Raw genomic sequence first — 21394 nt, forward strand, 5'->3', positions numbered from 1 at the left:
AATGGTATAATTAAGAGTATTTTGGGGTATATCTGATTGAGGCTTCTCTCTGCTCTTCAAATTACATGATGTAGGCAAAGGTCTAGGCTACTTAGGCTGCCCTAATGTCACATCAAGGGCAGCGTTGGGGCCCAAGCTAAGAACAGGCAGTAATAAGATTCATTGCCTTTAGTGCATTTAAAAGCAGTAACAAGATAAACTAGAAATTGGTTTGCTCTTATTTTACCATGTGTGGGCCATGAGAAGCAATGTTGGGGATAGAATACTCCTCCACAGTGGAACAAAGATTCCCACCCTTCAGTCAACCCTGAAGTACAATAGTACCTTTTTGCTAAAACCATTTACAGATATTGTGTGAGACTTTGATAGTGACTTGGGATCATTTGAAAATGTCAGTAAAGTTCAAAGACAAGACCCGTATTGATGTGTCAAACTTTGCTAAGCTTCAAAGATTTGGTAACTGTTAAAGATTTTCTTTCTTTCTTTTTTTTAAGTACTCATGGTTTTTCTTTGAAATAATTGCAAAGTCGATGGCCACATACTTGTTGGAAGAGAATAAGATTAAGGTAAGTAAATTAAGATCAAGAATAACTTTTAGGCCAGGCACGGTGGCTGCCGCCTGTAATCCCAGCACTTTGGGAGGCCAAGGTGGGTAGAACAGCCCAACTAACATGAAGAAACCCCATCTCTACTAAAAATACTAAATTAGCTGGGCATGGTGGTACATGCCTATAATCCCAGATATTTGGGAGGCCGAGGCAGGAGAATCGCTTGAACCCAGGAGGTGGAGGTCGTGGTGAGCTGAGATTGCGCCATTGCACTCCAGCCTGGGCAACGAGAGTGAAACTTCGTCTCAAAAACAACAACAAAAAAGAATAACTTTTAATTGGCAAATAATAATTGTATATATTTATAAGAGTAATATTTGATGTAGACCAAAAAAGCTAATTTTACTCTCAGATAGCCATGCAAATACCCTTTTATTTTTAAAGACTCCTAGTGCTTGGCTTTTTCAATGTTGCTTACAAAAACAATGGATGTATTGCATAAATCTGAGGTCTCGCAGTTGATATGTTCTCACCATCTAATCTGCAGAGACTTTTCCACATAGATTCTTTCCTATAATCATTTGCTATATACAGCTCATCACCTTAGAAGCTTTGCCTTTGTCTTATGGCTTAAAAATATCTCTTGGGAAGACTTATTTGGTTAAATCAGACATTACCTTTGTCCGTGCACGTGCAGTATTATAAATACTTTATGTACTAGATATTATCCTGGAATGTCATGTATACCTTTAGTTGTAATTTTCAATTGTTTGAAAGGTACAAAAATATTTTCTTATTCATAGGAATGATAAAGCCAAGACCTTGTGAAGTACAAAATATTCACCTTATACTTATTTTTTATCAGAATTTTCATAGAATACATTTACTGAAATTGAAGTGCACATATACCTCGTGCACCAAGAAAAAAGTAGAATGAAAACTGGGATGTGGGGGCCAGGTGCAGTGGCTCATGCCTGTAATCCCTGCACTTTGAGAGGCCGAGGCGGGTGGATCATGAGGTCAAGAGATTGAGACCATCCTCACCAACATGGTAAAATCCCGTCTCTACTAAAAATACAAAAATTAGCTGGGCATTGTGGCAGGCACATGTAGTCCCAGCTACTCTGGAGGCTGAGGCAGGAGAATCATTTGAACCCAGGAGGCGGAGGTTGCAGTGAGCTGAGATATGCCACTGCACTCCAGCCTAGAGGCAGAGCAAGACTCTGCTTCAAAAAAAAAAAAAAAAAAAGAAAAGAAAGAACAGAAAAAAAAACTGGGATGTGTCTGTATCTCAGAAGCATGATATTCCGAAGTTGGGGCAGAATGACCCATTCTTGCCAATAACCTCAGTCGGTAGATAGTTAGAAATTTAGATAGTTCCTGTAATGATACAGAGTCAAGAGCATCTTGAACTAGTGATATCATTTTTAAGTTGGGAGAACAATTATACTTCAGTTTTAAGATTTATTCATAGGCTGTGTTTGAAAGTAAAACTGGCAATTGATTTAGACCTTTGGGAAGTCTGACTTTCTTCTGTGCCTATTTCATTTCAGCTTCCCCGAGGCCAGAGATTTCCGGAGGCATATCATCATGTCTTACATTCACTGCTTCTTGCAGTAATTCCCCATGTGACTATTCGGTATGCAGAGATTCCCGATGAATCCAGAAATGTGAATTATAGTTTGGCTAGCTTTCTGAAGGTGAGTTTAAAGGCAGCTGGAATGCGGTAGGGAACTCCTCTTAATTTATAGGAAGCCCAAGAAAAAAATTAACCACTTTCTAGAGACTCAGCTAGGTCATCATAAGACTGTTGGAAAACTTAGGTTGCTTCCAAACCTTGGTTATTGTGAACAGTGCTGCAACAAATATGGGGGTGCAGGTATCTCTTTGATGCACTGATTTTCTTCCTTTTGGGTATATACCTAAGAGTAGAATGTTGGATCGTATGGTAGCTCTATTTTTAGTTATTTAAGAAACCTCCATAGAAGACATTGGCTTCTGTTCTATGTGGTGATTCAAAGATGTGAGAGGCTGGCTGGGTACGGTGGCTCATGCTGTAATCCCAGCACTTTGGGAGGCTGAGGCGGGCGTATCACATGAGGTCAGGAGTTCAACACCAGCCTGGCCAACATGGTGAAACCCCGTATCTACAAAAAATAGAAAAATTAGCCAAGCATGGTGGCAGGCACCTGTAGTCCCAGCTACTTGGGAGACTGAGGCAGGAGAATTGCTTGAACCCGGAAGGTGGAGGTTGCAGTGAGCCAAGATCTTGCCACTGCACTTAAGCCTGAGCAATAGAGTGAGACTCCATCTCAAAACAAGACAAAAAAAGATGTGAGAAGCTATCTTACTAGTCAAATTTAAATACATATACAAGATAAAGGTGATACCAGTAATACCAGAAATACAAGCAAATCTGTTCTTGATAGTGGTTATACTCATTCACATTCCCACCAAAGGGTAGGAGGGTTCCCTTTTCTCCACATCCTCGCCAGCATTTGTTATTGGCTTTTCTGAATAAAAGCCATATCTTTTAGCTTAATTGATCACAACAAATTTGTTCCTGTCCCCCAATGAAATGACTAATTAATTAAATCAGAGGACACATATAGGTGCCCTAGTCAGAAGACAAGTGATGCTTGTTGCACACTGTTTTTAAATATAGTTTGAATGTTTATTTAAATGAGAGCACATACTTCCTAGGTTGCCACTATCCCTACCACTCCTTTTTATACCCCTAAGCCTCCTCATGCATTTAAATCGCTGGTAGCTAGTTAATGAAATATTGAATTCTTTGAATTTCACAAAAATATTCTAGGCACTATGAAGGATATAAAGAAAAAGATCATTCTTATTGTTCAATCTAGGTGAGATGACAGGAAAATAATAAGTAAAATACAAGCTCATATTGAATAAAGTGTTTAAAGGGATCCATGGGCCAATGTAGTTGAGGAAGATGGGATTTCATGAGAACCTTAAAGAATTAACAAGATCAGATAGAAGTAGTGATAGAATTGCTAGGTATGACATGAGCCAAAGACCTAGAAGTGGGAATACACAGTGCATCTTGAGGGGATGCTAAGTGAATTATAGCTGGGCGGGGTTCACCTGCCCTGCTATAGGCGGGCATGCTTTGCCCACCTATAGTCCCAGCTACTTGGGAGACTGAGACAGGCGGATTAAGGCTGTAGTGCACTATGACTGTGCTACTACACTCCAGCCTGAGTGACAGCAAGACTCTACCTGTCTCTCTCTTTTTTTTTTTCTTTGACACAGAGTCAAAGAAAATCAATGAGATCTTTTGGCAAATGAAGCTGGGAAAGTAAGTTGGGACAAGATTGTGAGTATTCTGGAATGGCAAGCTAAGGAGTTTGAAATTATTAGAGACAATAGGGAACTACTGGAAGCTTTGGGGCAGGCAAATGACACTATTAGGGCTAGGACTTAGAGGTTAATCTGGAAGCAGATGGATGGAGACATGAGAGGCATGAAGGCTAAGGAGGCTAACTGCAGTTTTTCAGTTGCAAGGTGGTGAGAGCTTTAACTAGGAGAATGACAGCAGGGAAATATGAATAACTTAGGGCTGTCACAGAGAAGGGAGGTTTTAGGCCTTGACTTCACTGAACACAAAAACTCTTTTGGTCTGAATTATTAATATATAAATAGCCAAGCCTCACTTTTAGCAGACTACCCTACACTTCCCTTTGGAAGTGGGAGTTGACCAAAATGAGGAAGTGTAGCTAAATAGGTTACAGATATGTATCTGTGCCTGTGTATGTACATGTGTATATGTATAGATAAGTGTATATTTGTGTGTATGGCTATATATACATCTTGCTTTGAAATTTGTATAATTGAGGCCCTTCGGTCCCAATTCCAGTGATGCCACTTGCCCTTTATCTTTTTCTTTAAGGTCACCAGAAGCTCAGAAAGTTATCTATAAAAATGAAAATGGCTCTCTTTTTGTGTAGAACCAATTTTGAATTTTTTAGACTTTACATTCTTAAACTTTATACTTTTAGAATTATGTAACTAACCCTGTGTTTTGTTTTGGTTGCTATAGCGCTGCTTGACACTAATGGATAGAGGATTTGTTTTCAATTTGATAAATGACTATATATCTGGATTCAGCCCCAAAGATCCTAAGGTAAGTTACAAGGACACAATTGTAGTAGATGTCAGATATCTGAGCATAACACCAAAAGTGACGTTTATTCTCTTCGAGGGGATTTGGGACTGTTGTTTTTATTTAGTACTTGAAGTATAGGCATACCTAAAAGCAGGAAACACTGAATTCTGTTTTGGGGGTCCCCAGGACCCCCCCACATGTTTAGTAGTTCATTCTAAGGATTCACAGACTCAATATATAGTTGTACTGATGGCTAAGATTCATGAGTGTGACATGATGAGGATACTCAGCTGAATCAGGAAAGGAAAAGACATCAAATGGGGTGGGTAGCAGTCCATATGCAGGCTTTCTGAGCTCTTTCCCTCTGTGAAGGGCCTCACAGAGCACAGCCTCCTTCCATCAGTGAAAATGCACTTGTAAGTGTGCAATATTTCTGATCAAGGAAGGCTGTTGAAAACTCAGAGTTGAGGGTTTTTATTGGGGGCTGATTATGTGTTGGAGGCTGGTCAAAATTCCAGACTCAGAAAGGAAAGCAAAGCAGGTGTTCATTATAAATCACGTTGTTTGTACAAATAGTCTAAGCAGGATGACACAGAAGGCGCAACTTATCATTTAGGGAACGTTTCAAAATTTCATTTTTTAGATGCCAGCCAACAAGCAGGCCTTTTTAAGGATAGTAATCTTGGACCTGCTATGTTAACTTTTTCCTGTACAGGTCACATCTCAAGGTATGCTTATAATACTAAGCACTTCCATTGTGAAAATTAATGTGCTGTATTATATTTTTAAAATAGCAAATACCTACTAATTATGAGCTAATGTATCATTTCTTTCCATTTAGGTTCTGGCTGAATACAAGTTTGAATTTCTGCAAACAATTTGCAATCACGAACATTACATTCCTCTGAACCTGCCAATGGCATTTGCAAAACCTAAACTGCAGCGGGTTCAAGGCATGTATTTGCATTTTCCATCTTTTGAGTTTGTTCTTCCCATGTTTTGCTAGCACTAGTATAGTATAATGTTTTTTAGTTAAACCAGTCAGCTTGAAGGTAATCTCAGAATTGTTGCTATTTGAAGTCCATTAATGGTTTTCTGCATTTCCTCCATAATATCAGTAATAATATTCATATTTTACACATACCCAGTGTTAATAGATTGCTGCTTAAACGCAAATGTCAGATACTAGTGAAATTGCTCTCTGTAGTAGTGTTTGTGATCTTGTATAAGACTAAATTAAAAAAACATACAATGCATTTCTGCTCAAAGCATCAAAAACTGTAAAGGTAGATAGAGTGAAATAGTAATATGTATGTGCTAGATTTATGAAATGCCTTCAATTATCTCCATTGTTAGTTTTATTGAATGCTTTGTTGTATAGCACTATTCTTATGTTACTATGTTTTTTATTTGTCCCTTTTCTTTTCGTATATTAATTAGATTTTTTTTCATTTGCGGTGGACCGTTTGACTTCAGTAGGTAGGTTTAACTCGGTTCACTCTAAATTAGCTTGCTGTTTTTGAAAACAATTGATTTGATAAATTGCTAAGATGGATGGGGGCTTTGTTTGCTTTCAAATCCTCCCTAGCCAAAATGAGGCTTTAGTTAAAGTAGCCAGAAAATCGAGGAGGCAGTGTGTTTGTTTACTTTTAAAATAAGATTGAGTGTTGCTAGAGAAATCAACTTTAAAACATCTTCCCTCAAAATACAAGTTCCTGCTGCAAGCCAGCATAGAGGCCATGGTTGGGGAACTGGAAGTTACTTGTTTTGTTTTGTTTTGTTTTACTGTGTCACCTCTTAGGCTTGCCTCCTTCTCTCAGATGCTGTTTAGTGACACCTTGGCCACAATTTTGCAGGTGTAGATGAAACCACCTGATTGGATTCATTCAAATCACTGAAGTAACAAATTGATTACCGTTAGCAGAATCTACCCAGATAAAGCCACCTTTGTTAGTGAGTGCTGGCCTTTGTGTATAGAAGGTGATCGGGATTCACAAAAGAGGATGACTGATGCAGGAATAAAATAATCTGCCTTGGTCTGTTTAGAAGTATCTGCTGAGTGGTGGTTTTAGTGATGGAGTTATAGCCAGTGAAAATGGAGAAAAAATATTTTTAAACCATAGCACTCCCATTCAACTACCCCCTTATTTGATTCTGAGCATGAATAGCTCACATGCTTCACCCAATATTTATTTATAACTATGAGGAAGTCAGGAAAAAGAAGGGGTGGACAGATCATCAGGGCTTATGATTAAATCGGACTACTCGCAGCATTTAAGTTCCAACTGAATATAAAGCATTATATTAAGTGCTGAAGAGGCCAAAAGAGAAATAGAAAACATATCCTTCAGCTTTATGGCCTATCTAATTAAATAGTAGGGAAGAGGAAATAAAGATATTAGAAATCTATCAAAATTGCTAAACTTGGCCAGGAGTGGTGGCTCAAGCCTGTAATCCCAGCACTTTGGGAGGCCAAGGTAGACCCTGGATCACAGGGTCAGGATTTTGAGACCAGCCTGGCCAATATGATGAAACCCTGTCTCTACTAAAAATACGAAAAAATTAGCCAGGCATGGTGGTGCATGCCTGTAATCCCAGCTACTCGGGAGGCTGAGGCAGAAGAATTGCTTGAACCCATGAGGCAGAGGTTGCAGCGAGCCAAGATCGCGCCACTGCACTCCAGCCTGGGTGACAGAGCAAGACTCCATCTAAAAAAAATTACTAAACTTGATCACAGTCCCCTATAAGTAGTTATAAGGCAAGTCCCAACCGTGATATTAACATCTGGGATTTAAAATAGACCAAGGATCTAGGCCAGACATGGTGGCTCGTGCCTGCAATCCCAGCACTTTGGGAGGTCAAGGCAGACAGATCACCTGAGGTTAGGAGTTCAGGACCAGCCTGGCCAACATGGTGAAACCCCATCTCTACTAAAAATACACACACACACACACACACACACACACACATATTAGTTGGGCATGGTGGTGTGCACCTGTAGTCACAGCTACTTCAGAGGCTGAGGCAGGAGAATCACTTAAACCCAGGAGGCAGAGGTTGCAGTAAGCTGAAATTGCATCACTATGTTCCAGCTGGGGCAACAGAATGAGACTCCATCTCAAATAAATAAATAAACAAAATAGACTGAGGATCTTAAAGGAAGGGAAAGACATAGTTTGAAGTGATCATTTTCTCATATAAAAGATTTGTTTTTGAGTAATGATGGATTAGAATGAAGTGAGGCTATTTTCCTTATTGTTCTTATGGCCCATGTATATATTCAGCCCAATATGTATTATTTATGAAAACAGTCAATACTGTTAGAATATTTGGTTGTTTAGTTTGTCTTTTCCCACTTTATAAGTATAAATAGATAAGTAAATCAAGCATTATTGTATAGAATTATTCAAATTTTATAGTTATGACAAAGTCTCTTCAGCTATAAAGAAATTTGCTAAAATATTACAAAATATATAATTATTTTATTGAAGGTTCTATCCTAAGATTTATGTAAGTTTAAAAGAATCTAGGGGGAAAAAATACAGGGACTTTCTTCCTGACTGAAATGCTTATTAAAGCCCAAGACATGAGTGCTGCTATCTTGTATAATTTTGCATGCTTATTCTAGATGTTAAGAGAATGCTCAGAATCATTAATAATAAAAATTATAGCTCTTGTTAGCATGATCACATATTATTAAATAATATATTATTTTAATTATAGTCATTTTTTGAATCTTTTCATAAATGGGCTATAAATTTCATTATACTGCAGATTCAAATCTCGAATACAGTTTATCAGATGAGTATTGCAAGCATCACTTCTTGGTTGGTCTACTTCTGAGGGAAACTTCCATTGCTCTTCAGGACAATTATGAGATCAGATATACAGCTATCTCTGTCATAAAGAATCTTTTGATAAAACACGCATTTGACACAAGATACCAGCACAAGGTAAGGATATCCATGCAGTCATCAGTCTCACACTGGTAAATTTCTACTATGCTTTTTTATACAAGATGAAGTTTTTATGGTAAGGAGCATTATATAAGCATTGAGGAAAATTAATTTTTGCAAATAAGATTTTTGTTTCAAATCATAAGGGTTTTTTTCTTTTTTGAGACAAGATTCTCACTCTGTCTCCTGGGCTGGAGGGCAGTGGCATGATCTTGGCTCACTGCAACAACTTGAACCTGGTTTAACCAATTCTTCTGCCTCAGCCTCACAAGTAGCTGGGACTACAGGTGAGCACCACTACACCCGGCTAATTTTTGTATTTTTTTAGTAGAGATGGGGTTTTACCATGTTGCCCAGGCTGGTCTTGAACTCCTGGCCTCAAGCAATACACCCGCCTCCGGCTCCCAAAGTGCCAGAATTACAAGCATGAGCCACTGTGCCTGGCCTCAAATCATTAGGTTTTTAAAAATACCGTTTAGGACCCGGAGCAGTGGCTCATGCCTGTAAACCCAGTACTTTGGGAGGCTACGGTGTGTGGATCGCTTGAGGCCAGGAATTTGGGACCAACCTGGCCAATATGGTGAAACCCCATCTTTACTAAACATGCGAAAATTAGCCAGGCATGGTGGCACACACCTGTGGTCTTAGTTACTTGGGAGGCTGAGGCAGGAGAATCACTTGAACCCAGGAGGCGGAGTGTCCAGGGAGCCGAGATCATGCTGCTGCACTTCAGCCTGGGTGATAGAGTGATACTCTTGTCTCAAAAATATACATATATTGTTTAGTTAACTGCTAAAAGAAATATACTGTTTCCTCAAATCGTATTTAAAGAGCAACATAACTGCTTCATGATAATATAAACTGATTATGAATTTTTAAAAAATTATTCTGTGAAATATATGCTTTAATATAACTTTAAATATATATCATATATAAAAGATGTAATAAGTTTTTCTTCTTACTGAAAAAAATGGGATGGTGTTACTATTATAGCTGTGGGTGTGGCTGTATATTTTATGTACATTACACTGTTGTCTATGAGTAATAATCACAGCTACAGTTGTTATTTACTGCACCTTTTTTTTTTTTGAGAGGGAGTCTCACTCTGTCACCCAGGCTGGAGTGCAGTGGCGCAGTCTCAGCTCACTGTAGCCTCTGCCTCCTGGGTTCGAACAATTCTCCTGCCTCAGTCTCCCGAGTAGCTGGGACTACAGGCACACACTGCCATGCTCAGCTAATCTTTGTATTTTTAGTAGAGATGGGGTTTCACCATGTTGGCCAGGATGGTCTTGATCTCCTGACCTCATGATCCGCCTGCCTCAGCCTCCCAAAGTGCTGGGATTTACAGGCATGAGCCACTGTGCCAGGCCTATTTACTGTACTTTTAACATATATATTGAAATCTTACTGACATTAAATTCTGTTGGCTTGCAAAAGTAAACTGCAAACTGTATGGATTTAGAATACTCTAATTTACTTCCACTGTGTCATAAATCTCTCTGGGAAACATAATACTGTTTCATAATAGAAAAAAATCTGTTTCATAATAGGAAAAAAATTTATCCTTTTCTTTTTATATTCCAATATAAATAAAATTATGATATTTGTTGTTGTAGTCATTTTGGAAAGCTGACTTGCAGATGTATTTTATTCTTTTTCTACAGTATTCCCATTTGTCCTTTATAAACAGAAAATGCCTACCAGTGACATCTACTCACATTCCTTGAATTACAGTGATTTTTTTATTTGGAAATCTTGCTATTTTTCTTCATGTGATTGTATCCTAAAGTAGATTTAAACTCCTTAGCTTTAAGATGTAATTTATTGTTTATTGCAATTTGCTGTAGTTTTGATACATTATAACATACCTCCACTTAGTGTAGTTGGCTCAGTGATGTGCCATTTTTCACTTTTTGTGAATGGACTTTGCACAAGTTAACTGGTATAATATATCCAAATAAAAAACTTTTAAGATATCCTATCTTAAAAGTCCTCCAGTCTAATCAAGCTTGGTCAAGTCTTTAAAAAAGCATGATTGCAGGGCCAGGCACGGTGGCTCACACCTGTAATCCCAGCACTTTAGGAGACCAAGGTGGGTGGATCACTTGAGGTCGGGAGTTCAAGAGTAGCCTGACCAACATGGAGAAACGCTGTCTCTACTCAAAATACAAAATTAGCCGGGCATGGTGGTGCATGCATGTAATCCTAGCTACTTGGGAGGCTGAGGCAGAGGTTGTGGTGAGCCAATATAGCACCATTGCTCTTCACCCTGGGCAACAGCAGCGAAACTCTGTCTCAAAAATAAATAAATAAAAAGCATTATCACTGGGTTTTGGCTAACTACTTGCTTATGCCTAGTAGTGGGGAAAATGTCTTTAGCTGTGATTTTAAATGAATCGCTGGGAAAGTACAAATTGAACTTCCCGTCTCTGAAGCAAAAAGCTGTATGTTTTTTCACCGCCTCTTCAGATGAAAGTAGAAGAAAGTTGGATTTTGCCAGTGGGATTCTCACCACCTAGAGGCAGAATTAAATATTTTACATCACAAATTTGGACACTTTTTATTTACTTTTAAAATTCTTAGAGTAGTACATGAACACATGCAGCTATTGTTACCTGTAAATAAGTTAGTTAGACACTCTTTGAGTGTTTGAGGTTTAAACTATGGGAAAGATTGCAATGCCAAACCTTATTACTCTTTCTATTGACTTCCGAAGCTCTTTCCTGTTTGTTCAGAGGCTTCATACAGACATTAAATGAGGATAGAGTTTTCTCCATAAGATGTTTGTTTACTTCAGGGTCTTGGTTAACCAAAGTTTCAATTCTAGAGTATTGGACGAGGACATAAAAGGTCCTGTCTCTGTTTTGTGCAGTTTCCAGACAATCTGGGTAAGAGTTCATTTACCAAATACATCCAAGTAGAGCGTGTTTCTTATTAATGATGATGCCAAAGTGAGGGATTGGAGGGAGCCTTAAGCCCCCATAATTTCCATCAGTCTTCTAAAGGGACCCCAAAGTAATAAGCAAAAAAAAAAAAAAGAATGTTTCCTATGAAAAGCCTGCTTTGACACTCAGCTCCCTAATCATCCCCACCCTTTCCATCCAATTGCCACTCCTAAGCCCTTGCTTTTATGAAATTCTGGAGAGATCACTGGTCTCTGTTATGTGTTACTCATAAACTAGCAATGTCTCTTTTTATAATTACCATGAGACTTCTTTGCTTTTCAGAACAAGAATGTCCAATATCTAATATTTACCCTGGGGCCTATATAGTTCTCGTACCCACTACAAGTAATGTTGATAACTAAGAGAATTGCATATTCTACTTCTAGTTGGGCTGTGGGCAAATCTTTTTTCCTTTTTCAAAAAAGTAATCCACATGCATGGTGGAAAACAAAAATCAAAATGCCTGTCTCCCATTCCTTACCTCCACTCACCGATTCATCTTTTCAGAAGCAACTACTCTTGTAAATTTATTTATACTTCTATTTTATGCAAGCACAAGCCTATATGACATATTATATATGTATAAAATATAATGGAAACCATTATACATTTTTCTTTTTTCACTTAATAGTAGAGTCTGAAGATTAAATCTACCACATTTTAAAAAGTAGCTGCATAGTATTCTATCATATGGATATACTTTATTTATCTAAGTAGTCTTCTATTAATAGATTCTTAGATTATGGTCTATCTGTTGTGCAGGCAAAATTTTTAACATATTTGGCAATGACTGCATGTTTTCCTATGCTCTTACTTGCCTGAAAGAGTTGTCATTTCTCTTCCCCTGGAGTTCACTCACTATCAGAACTAAAATGGACTCCTATATAGAAGCCATAATATTAATAGCAGCTAAAATTTATTCAGGACTCACTATATGCCAAACACTATATTAAATACCTCACATGAATTGATATCATTACTATCACCCCCATTTTACCAAAGATAAAACTATAGTTTAGTGAGTTGATTGGAATCAAGTAGCTAGTAATGGGAGAACTGGGTTTTGTGCATGTCTCTAACTGCAAATCTGTGCTGTCAGCCGCTAGCTATACTGCGTTTCAAATCTCACACCAGCTATACAGCCTTTCAAATCTCAACTGGGACATTGAAAAATTAGAGAACCACCAAAAGGGTAATCACTAAGTGAAAATGTTGACACCAAGGCCATGGAATAAAGGAAAGTAATGAGAGTTATTTAGCATTGCTAAGAATTAATTAAGGCTGGGCATGGTGGCTGACACTTGTAATTCAAGCACTTTAGGAAGCCAAGGAGGGAGGATCACCTAAGGTCAGGAGTTCGAGACCAGCCTGGCCAATACAGTGAAACCCTGGTTCTACTAAAAATACAAAAATTAGCCAGGCATGGTGGCATGCGCCTGGAATCCCAGCTACTTTAGAGGCTGAGGCAGGAGAATCTCTTGAACCCAGGAGGTGGAGGTTGCAGTGAGCTGAGATTGTGCCTCTGTACTCCAGCCTGGGCAACAGAGTAAGACTCTGTCTCAAAAGAAAAAAAAAATGAGTGAGTTAAGATGATTCCTGGTAACTGTATTCACATATTTAAAGGGTTGTCATGCAAAAGTAGAAGTAGACTCATTCCTTCTAGCTCCGAAGGGCAGAGCTATACCTAGGAGGTAGAACTTATAAGGAGTGTATTTCAGATAAAGGACCTTTCTAATAGAACCCATGAAAGGGCTGGAGTTCTAAAGAAGTTTTAAAAACTATTTGTCAAGGATACATGTAAAGGCCATTGATCCCTGCTTTGGCAGGAAGTTGGACTAGGTTAGTGGTTCTGAAATATTTATGTACATCAGCAGCATCTGGGGCAGCCCAGACCTAGTAAATTAGAATCTTCTGGTGGTAGAGACTATTACTAAACGGGTACTGTGTTGGAAGGAAGTCTGTTAAGAAGGTTTCTGAAATTCACAAATGAAGTGCAAATGGCCAATTAACACATGAAAAATTAATAAATGCAGACTAAAACAACAGTAAGAGACCAGTCATCTTCTTTATTCTACAGGTTGATCATTTTGCCATAGAGGCCTTATGTAATTCTCCAGAAAAACCTCCTAAAGTCATGATATGTGGAGGGCATCTCTTGTGCCACCACAGCCACTGTTTTCTCTGATTTGAGTATATATACATGTCTGGCAAGGAATGTCTATAAGCTGAGGAGAGTAATAAATAAATTGGTATAAGAGGTGCCACATTATTTAAGAGTCCCGGTGGCCAGTTTTATTTACATATTTACAAATATATTAATCTCCCAAGTCTTATAATTGACTTAGGGGGCCAAGTTCATATTATAATTGTAGCTTTAATGGAAGCAAAAAATGTTTCTTGAATTAATATAGTAACTTACCATATTTTTACTTCTTCTACTTATTCATTCATTCATTCATTCAGCTAATGTGTGTTGACCATCTGTTATGTGCCCAGGCACTGGGGATGAAGCAGTGAACAAGACAGACACCGTCCCTGCTCTCAGGAAGCTCAACCCTCACTGGAGTTGAAAAACAGAACTAATATCATCTGCTTTACAGGCCAACTTCTATTTTTTACAAAAACCTTTTACATTATATAGTTACATTTGAGAGATGTAATTTGACTCTGTATCATGGATAAATCCAAATGCCAACAAAGTTCTGTGGTAATTAGTTTTCAGACTACGAGTATAAATAGACTCATGCTTCACTAATTTGTCATGGATGTTAGCTTACTTTTTAGTCGCTAAATTTATATATGAAGCCAACTTCATTTATTTGTAATATATACATGTTATATACCTATTAAGCTTTTGATAATTATTTTTCAGAACCAACAAGCCAAAATAGCACAATTGTACCTCCCCTTTGTTGGACTGCTTTTGGAAAATATCCAGCGATTAGCAGGTCGAGATACCTTGTATTCTTGTGCAGCCATGTCTAATTCTGTAAGTAGTAATGTGTTCCTGTTTGAGTTTTATCCTGTTTTATTGAATGCATTAGGAATTGGGGTCATATGCTATATGATATGGAGGGCAACCTTAAGAGAGTTCACTTTTTTTTTTTTTGAGGCAGAGTCTCGCTCTGTTACCCAGGCTGGAGTGTAGTAGCACAATTATAGTTCACTGCAGTCTCAAACTCCTGAGCTCAAGTGATCCTCCTGCCTTGGCCTCCCAAGTAGCTGTTACTACAAGCATACACTACCATGCCCAGCGAATTTTTTTCATTTTTAGTAGATACAAGGTCTCACTATGCATCCCAGTCTGGTCTCAAACTCCTGAGCTCAAGGAATCCTCCTGCCTCGGCTTCCCAAAGTGCTGGAAATACAGGCATAAGCCACCGTGACCAACCAAGAGTTCACTTTTTACCCTATTTTTACATGTACACTGTTTTTCCTAACACAGTATTTTACAGACTTTAATGTGCATATGAATCACCTGGGGAATTTGTTAAAACAGATTTTAATTCAGTAGACCTGGGGTGGGACTTGACAGCGTGCATTTCTAACAAGCTTTTGACTACTTCTGGTCCAAGGATTGCACTTTGGATAAAAAGTCCAAGAGAACACCACAAATCCTTTGAACACTGTGTTTTGTTCTTAGCATTTTCTGTTGTTATATGGCTTCATACATTTATTTAACTTAAACTGAACAAAATATTCTCTACTTCCAAGAGATTAGGCACTGGGGACTAAACCGTATTCTTTTGCTTCTCCTTTCCCTTGGTAGTTTCCTTCAGCGCTTCTTGGTGAGACTCTTTTGGTTTATCACAATTGGTCTGTGCTTCTTTTGCTTCCCTTAGAATTTTAAGAGTTGGAAGGAACTTTGGAGGTGATCAGTCTCCTATTTGGCAAAACAAGCTTTTGCCATTGTAATAATTTAAACATTCCTTCTCACATTAGACCTAAAAGGTTTTCTATCTACTGGTCTTACTTTTGTCTCTAAAGATACATAGAACACATCTGTTCCTACCTCCAAATGTACCCTTTCTACATGTGCCTTCTAAATTTTTCTCCAAGCCAAATATAAATATCTCTATTTAATCTGTCACTCAAAATTCATTACTTTTTTTTTTTTAAGACAGTCTCTCTCTGTCATCCAGGGCTGAAGTGCAGTGGCATTAGCTCACTGCAATCTCCGCCTCCTGAGTTCAAGCCATTCTCCTGCCTCAGTCTCGCGAGTAGTTGGGCATGCACCACCAAGTCCCGCTAATTTTTTTTTTTTTTTTTTTTTTAGTAGTAGATACAGGATTTCACCATGTTGGCCAGGCCAGTCTTGAACTCCTGACCTCAAGTGACCTACCTGCATGAGCCACCGTGCCCGGCCCTCCAAAACTCTTTGCCTTCTTGGTCACCCCTTTTCCAAATATGCTCCAGTTTACCAGTAACCCTATTATAAAACAATGTCCAAATTATACACTTTATAGTCTTCCCTGTGGAACTATTAACTTCTGCCCCCTTCCATGTTCTATATGACCTAAGATCACCTTTGCACTTTGGCTAGCCACGTCATGTTGTTGGGTAGCAGGTTAAACTGTGTCATTTACGGCATCCTCTGCAAATTCCCCCTATGAAATGCTCCAGCCAATTTGTCATGCCTGCCCTGCCTTCCTGAGGATGCTGCTTTTAAATTTTCTGATGGCTTGCTTGCCTGTGGCTCCCAGTCATGTAAACTGGCTGAATGTGGGTACTGCACCTAACTGAGTGTCGGGCTGGTCTCACTTTACAAATACAGTATTTCATGCTTATTATGTTCCCTCCACATATATTTGACAGCATTATTTGGAAATATTTCACTTCTCTGTTCTCTTTGCAGCTCAAGTTTACCTAGGGGTTCTGGTTACACACCTTCTTCTACCATTGCCCTGGTTCTAAGGAGGAGAACTGAACCATGTTAAGACTTTACCAGGCCAGGTGCTGTGGTGCATGCCTGTAATCCCAGCACTTTGGGAGGCTGAGGCTGGAGAATCACTTAGCCCAGGAGTTTGAGTCCATCCTAGACAACATGGCAAAATCCCATCTCTTAAAAAAAATGCAAAAATTAGCGGGGTGTGGTGGGACATACCTGTAGTCCTAGCTACTCTGGAGGCTGAGGTAAGAGGGTTACTTGAGCCCAAGAGGTTGAGGCTGCAGTTAGCTATGATCATGCCACTGCACTCCAGCCTGGGCTACACAGCAAGGCCCTGTCTCAAAAAACAAAAACAAAAAAGACTGTACCAATTGCAGCCATCTAGAATTATGTCATTTAGCTAGAGGTCATGGTTACAACAGTATGCTAGTAGCCTTTTTTTTTTTTTTTTATGAGAGTCACCTAAATACTAATTACTGGTATCTGGTTTAGACTTTCACAGTAAGCTTTGTTTAAAATCACTGTAACATTTTATTCTGTTAATTCAGGTTTCTTATCCTATATACGAATTTGTTTAAATGCCCCAGGTATCATATTCTGTTACAGGCATCCAGAGATGAGTTTCCATGTGGCTTTACTTCACCTGCCAATAGAGGGAGTCTGAGCACTGACAAAGACACTGGTAATTAAGTCCTTTGCAGATGATATATTGCACGGGCGTTTAGAAATGTACCCTCTACTTCTCAGTATTTTTGATATATTTCATAATAAAGACCATACATAGCTTGATCTCTACTAAAGTTTAATTAAAATCTGACTCACACTTTAAACTAAATTTGTTTGCTTAAGTTTCCTTGGCTAAGCTTATTTAGAACATTGCTTGGCATACTGAAAAAATAGAGGATAATGAGAAAAATATTGGTTTCCATTCTTCTTATCTATCACCAATTTTAAGCCAGATATTTCCCTTCTCTGGGCTCAAGTTCCCTTATCTATAAAATTGTCTCTTGTGTAGCTTTATTTTATGATTTCCAAGGAATTTCTTGTTGTTTTATACATGCTAAAGTATTTTGAAAGGTGAAAAGTTGCTTCACTTGGTTTCTTATGGTGTTTTGATACGGTAAATTTCACACTTTAGATGTCCACAATCTATTTGCTATATTAATGTCTCTACTTAAATTGTCCAATACTTACTTTTTGAATATTTCTAACAGTTCCTCCTCTAACCAACAAGGACTTGACTTTTTTTTCCAGCTTATGGGTCTTTTCAAAATGGACATGGAATTAAGAGAGAAGATTCAAGAGGCTCCCTTGTCCCAGACGGAGCAACAGGATTTCCAGATCAAGGCAGCACTGGTGAAAATGTAAGAACTTAAATATATAGGATGACCCTAGTGACACGTTAGGCTGCAACAGTTTTTGTATAGTATAAACAGGGGGTTCCCTACTCTCCTGTAGTCCATCCTAGATCTGCATAAAGCATCCCATAATTCTTAGCTATTTTAGCCATATCTTCTTATCCTGGCAGTTGCTACTTCAATGTCTTAAACTATTTATAGAGAAGAAGGCATTCATCCTCAAAAGTTCTAACTCTGAGTATCTCCTTTAATCCTAGCACGCTATTCTAGAGAGGGAAAGTTCAAGTTTAAAATATCTAATGTGCCTTGTTATTTAAAACAAAGCATATCCTGGTAGGCTTAATGCAGTCTTTCATTCTTTTGTAATAAAGTAATGGTATTAATTTGGGAGGCAAAAATAGAGGTCCCCAAACTGACAATCTTGAGGTCCCACTATCACTTAATCAGAATATATCCTCACAACTTTTCTATCAAGTTGTTTCACGCCTACCATTACAATTTAAGGTGCGACTGCCTTAGGGCAGAGAGACCAGGAAAGTTTTGCCATGCTCTTATGTAAAATCAAAGAACTGTATGTAATTATATTAGAAGGGTCCTTAAGAATCATAAATTCCAACTCTCAATTTACAAATGAAAACTGGGATCATGATTTAGAACAACCAGCTATGGCAGGGCCATACTCAAACCCAGATTTTCTAACACTAGCACTTTTTCTCCTATATCATATGGTGCTCTTAGTGTGCATTAGGATCACCTGGAGGGCTTAAAAAACTAGATGTCTGGCCTTACCCCAGGGTGAGATTCAACAAGTCTGGAATACCGCCTGCTAATATGGATTTCTAAGTTCCCAGGTGATGTTGATGCTACTAGTTGGGTATTACCCTTAGAAATTGTGACAACAGATACTGTCATAGCTGAGGCAAATGAAGGTCAGAGACACTGAATAACTTGCTAGTAGTTACATAGTAGCTAAGCAAGCAATCAGAACCTAGGTCTGTTTGCTCCAATGGAAAGTTCTTTCCTAGTAAATGATACCTTAGTCAATGTGCATCTCCAATTTAGCTCAACTCAAAGTATTAGTTTTTAATAACCAAAGATTTTTACTGTTATTCTATTCATAAAAATCCCCAAATAAATCAGATCTTGTCATGCTTAATTTATAATACTTTTAACAAAAGTCATTAAATAATATAAACATCAGTACTTTGTAGAGGTGCTAATTTTGAAGTATTACTGGGCCCTCCTAATTATCAGAATATAATTAGCCCATTTTATTTATCTATTTATATTTTTTTAGAGATAGAGTCTTGCACTGTCACCCAGGCTAGAGTGCAGTGACATGATCAATGCTCACTGGAGCCTTCAACTCCTGGGCTCAAGCAATCTCTCTGCCTCAGCCTCTTGAGTAGCTAGACTACAGGCATATACCACCACACCCAGCTAATTTTCTTTTTTTTTTCTTTTTTTGTAGAGACAGGTGTTGCTGTGTTGCCCAGACTGGTCTTAAACTCCTGACCTCAAGTGATCCTCCCATCTCAGCTTCCCAAAGTGCTAGGTTTACAGGTGTGGGCTACCACACCTTAAGATAGATTTTCTAATGTATGTTTGGAGGGTCTAAGGAGAGATTCAAATGGAAAAGTTGAAGATGTTTCTTATGCTTTCACTCCATGTAAAAGCTATCTTTCCTTTAATAGCCATGATTGTTTTAACATTTTTCCACTAAAACACATGGGATATGAGAATGAAACATAGACAGTATTCATGGATATATCTTTGTGAAGACCCCAAGGTAATTTCTAGTGATATTACTAGCTATTACTAGACAAGAAAGATTCAGCCCATTTACCTTCCAAGTGTGATATAAAATTTAGATTCATGTTTAGAATTTTCCCAAACAGATCTAATGATTAAAAAAATGAGTTACTGAGTTAAAGGCTGTGGAAAATTGTGGTACTAACATCATTTCACAAACATCCTGTCCTTATATTTTAGACCCGACAGAGTTCTACAAGGAGTAGTGTATCCCAGTATAACCGCCTGGATCAGTATGAAATCAGAAGCCTCTTGATGTGCTACCTGTATATAGTAAAAATGATTTCAGAAGGTGAGTTACAGCATATTAAGCATAGACCGTACCAGACATACACCCTCACAGGTTCACACTTTCATGCAACAGTATTTGATCAACATCTGGAGATAGAGCACATGCACATTATAAACAGATATTTGGAGACTCAGACCTTAAAATGTTTCTTAAATTGAACCTTAAAATAGGTACATATCAGTGACACAAGTTCGAGTCTTTGAAATAATTTTAACATAATTTTGCACATGAATTTCTAAAATGAGTCAATAGTTTTAGAAGTGCTAAATATTTTTTTTCATGAAGAGCATCTAATTCATCAAATTACCAATGTAACTAAAAGGAAATAACCACCAGAATGCATATTTAATACTTCAGTATTTATTAAACCCAGGATTTGACAAATAAGAAATAAAAAGACAGGAAGAGTTCTCGAAGGGTAGGGAATGTCATCATTATCTTTGCAGCAACACTGTATGGAATCATCTGGTGTCACATTGTAGGGCTCTGTATTTTCTCCTTGGTGTAGAGCTGTATTTACTAGTGTCACCAGTTCCTCTTTACACTATATGATGGAATACAACCTAAGGACTTTCATAAACTGCATGTCCTCTTGAAGTAAAAGCAAGTTATCTTATTTCCAAATGCCACATTTACTTATATAGTTCCCTCCCTTCTCTTCCTTTTTGCAATACTTTTGTTAAAAAACAATGCAAGAATGAAAAACATAAAGTACCTGGGATCATCATAGTCATTGCTATCTTTTACTCATTTTCTATTTTTTATTTTTAGTAATTATTGCTTGTTTTAAATATAATTATGCAGGATGTAAAGAAATAAGTTTATATCTAAGTAGCTATAGGAACATTAAAACAAATAGCTAGATATGAATAAATTCTAAAGTTCATTAATAAAAATAACTGGAATCTTCAAGTTCTAGGAATGTATGATTTAGCATAAACATAAAAGATTATGTTGTGGAATCTGGAAATTGCCAGTGTTTATGGCATTTATTCTTAAGGCAATGAAAATGTTCTAAAACTGTGGTGAAGGTTTCACTAGTCTCGACCCAAACTATAAGCTATTGTACTATTGTGCACTATTTATGTGGGCATTTTATGGTAAATGAATCTCTCAATAAATTTGTTTTTTAAAAAAAAGAGACCCAATCTTTGTCTCTTCTCCACTCCCATTGCATCACTTGACTAGCCTTAAAAAAAAAAAGGTTCAAGAGATACATTAGAAAAAAAGCAGAACTGAATAAAAAAGTAGTTGAAGTGGTTGAATACCACCACAGCCCAAAGAAAGTAAGATAAGGGAGAAAGAGAGACAGTAGGAGGAGGGGAAGAGATGCATTGCTGACTAGTTCTCTCCCCTCCTCCCCGGTAGGTCTCTCACACACACACACACCACACCATACTACATTTTTTACTAACCAGTGACAAGGCTCTGGTTTTCTTTTTTGTTTGTTTTGGTTTTATGTCATG

General features: G+C 37.9%; 1 protein-coding gene across 5 annotated transcripts in view; it reads left to right on the top strand.

Moving 5' to 3' along the window:
* Positions 1 to 21394, top strand: part of DOCK11 (dedicator of cytokinesis 11) — a 194885-nt gene that overhangs the window by 114445 nt on the left and 59046 nt on the right. For 3 of the 5 annotated variants that reach the window (XM_078362461.1, XM_078362463.1, XM_078362459.1), the window contains exons 27-36: positions 495 to 566; positions 2102 to 2248; positions 4612 to 4695; positions 5519 to 5630; positions 6118 to 6156; positions 8452 to 8630; positions 14451 to 14567; positions 17073 to 17148; positions 17721 to 17830; positions 19817 to 19928. In XM_078362461.1, coding sequence (XP_078218587.1) covers positions 495 to 566; positions 2102 to 2248; positions 4612 to 4695; positions 5519 to 5630; positions 6118 to 6156; positions 8452 to 8630; positions 14451 to 14567; positions 17073 to 17148; positions 17721 to 17830; positions 19817 to 19928 — 1048 coding nt within the window. The remainder of the gene's footprint in view (positions 1 to 494; positions 567 to 2101; positions 2249 to 4611; positions 4696 to 5518; positions 5631 to 6117; positions 6157 to 8451; positions 8631 to 14450; positions 14568 to 17072; positions 17149 to 17720; positions 17831 to 19816; positions 19929 to 21394) is intronic. The other 2 variants (XM_078362462.1, XM_078362460.1) reach the window with 1 other exon arrangement.

Source organism: Callithrix jacchus, chromosome X (assembly GCF_049354715.1).
Source record: "Callithrix jacchus isolate 240 chromosome X, calJac240_pri, whole genome shotgun sequence".
In the NCBI taxonomy this organism is placed as follows: domain Eukaryota; kingdom Metazoa; phylum Chordata; class Mammalia; order Primates; family Cebidae; genus Callithrix; species Callithrix jacchus.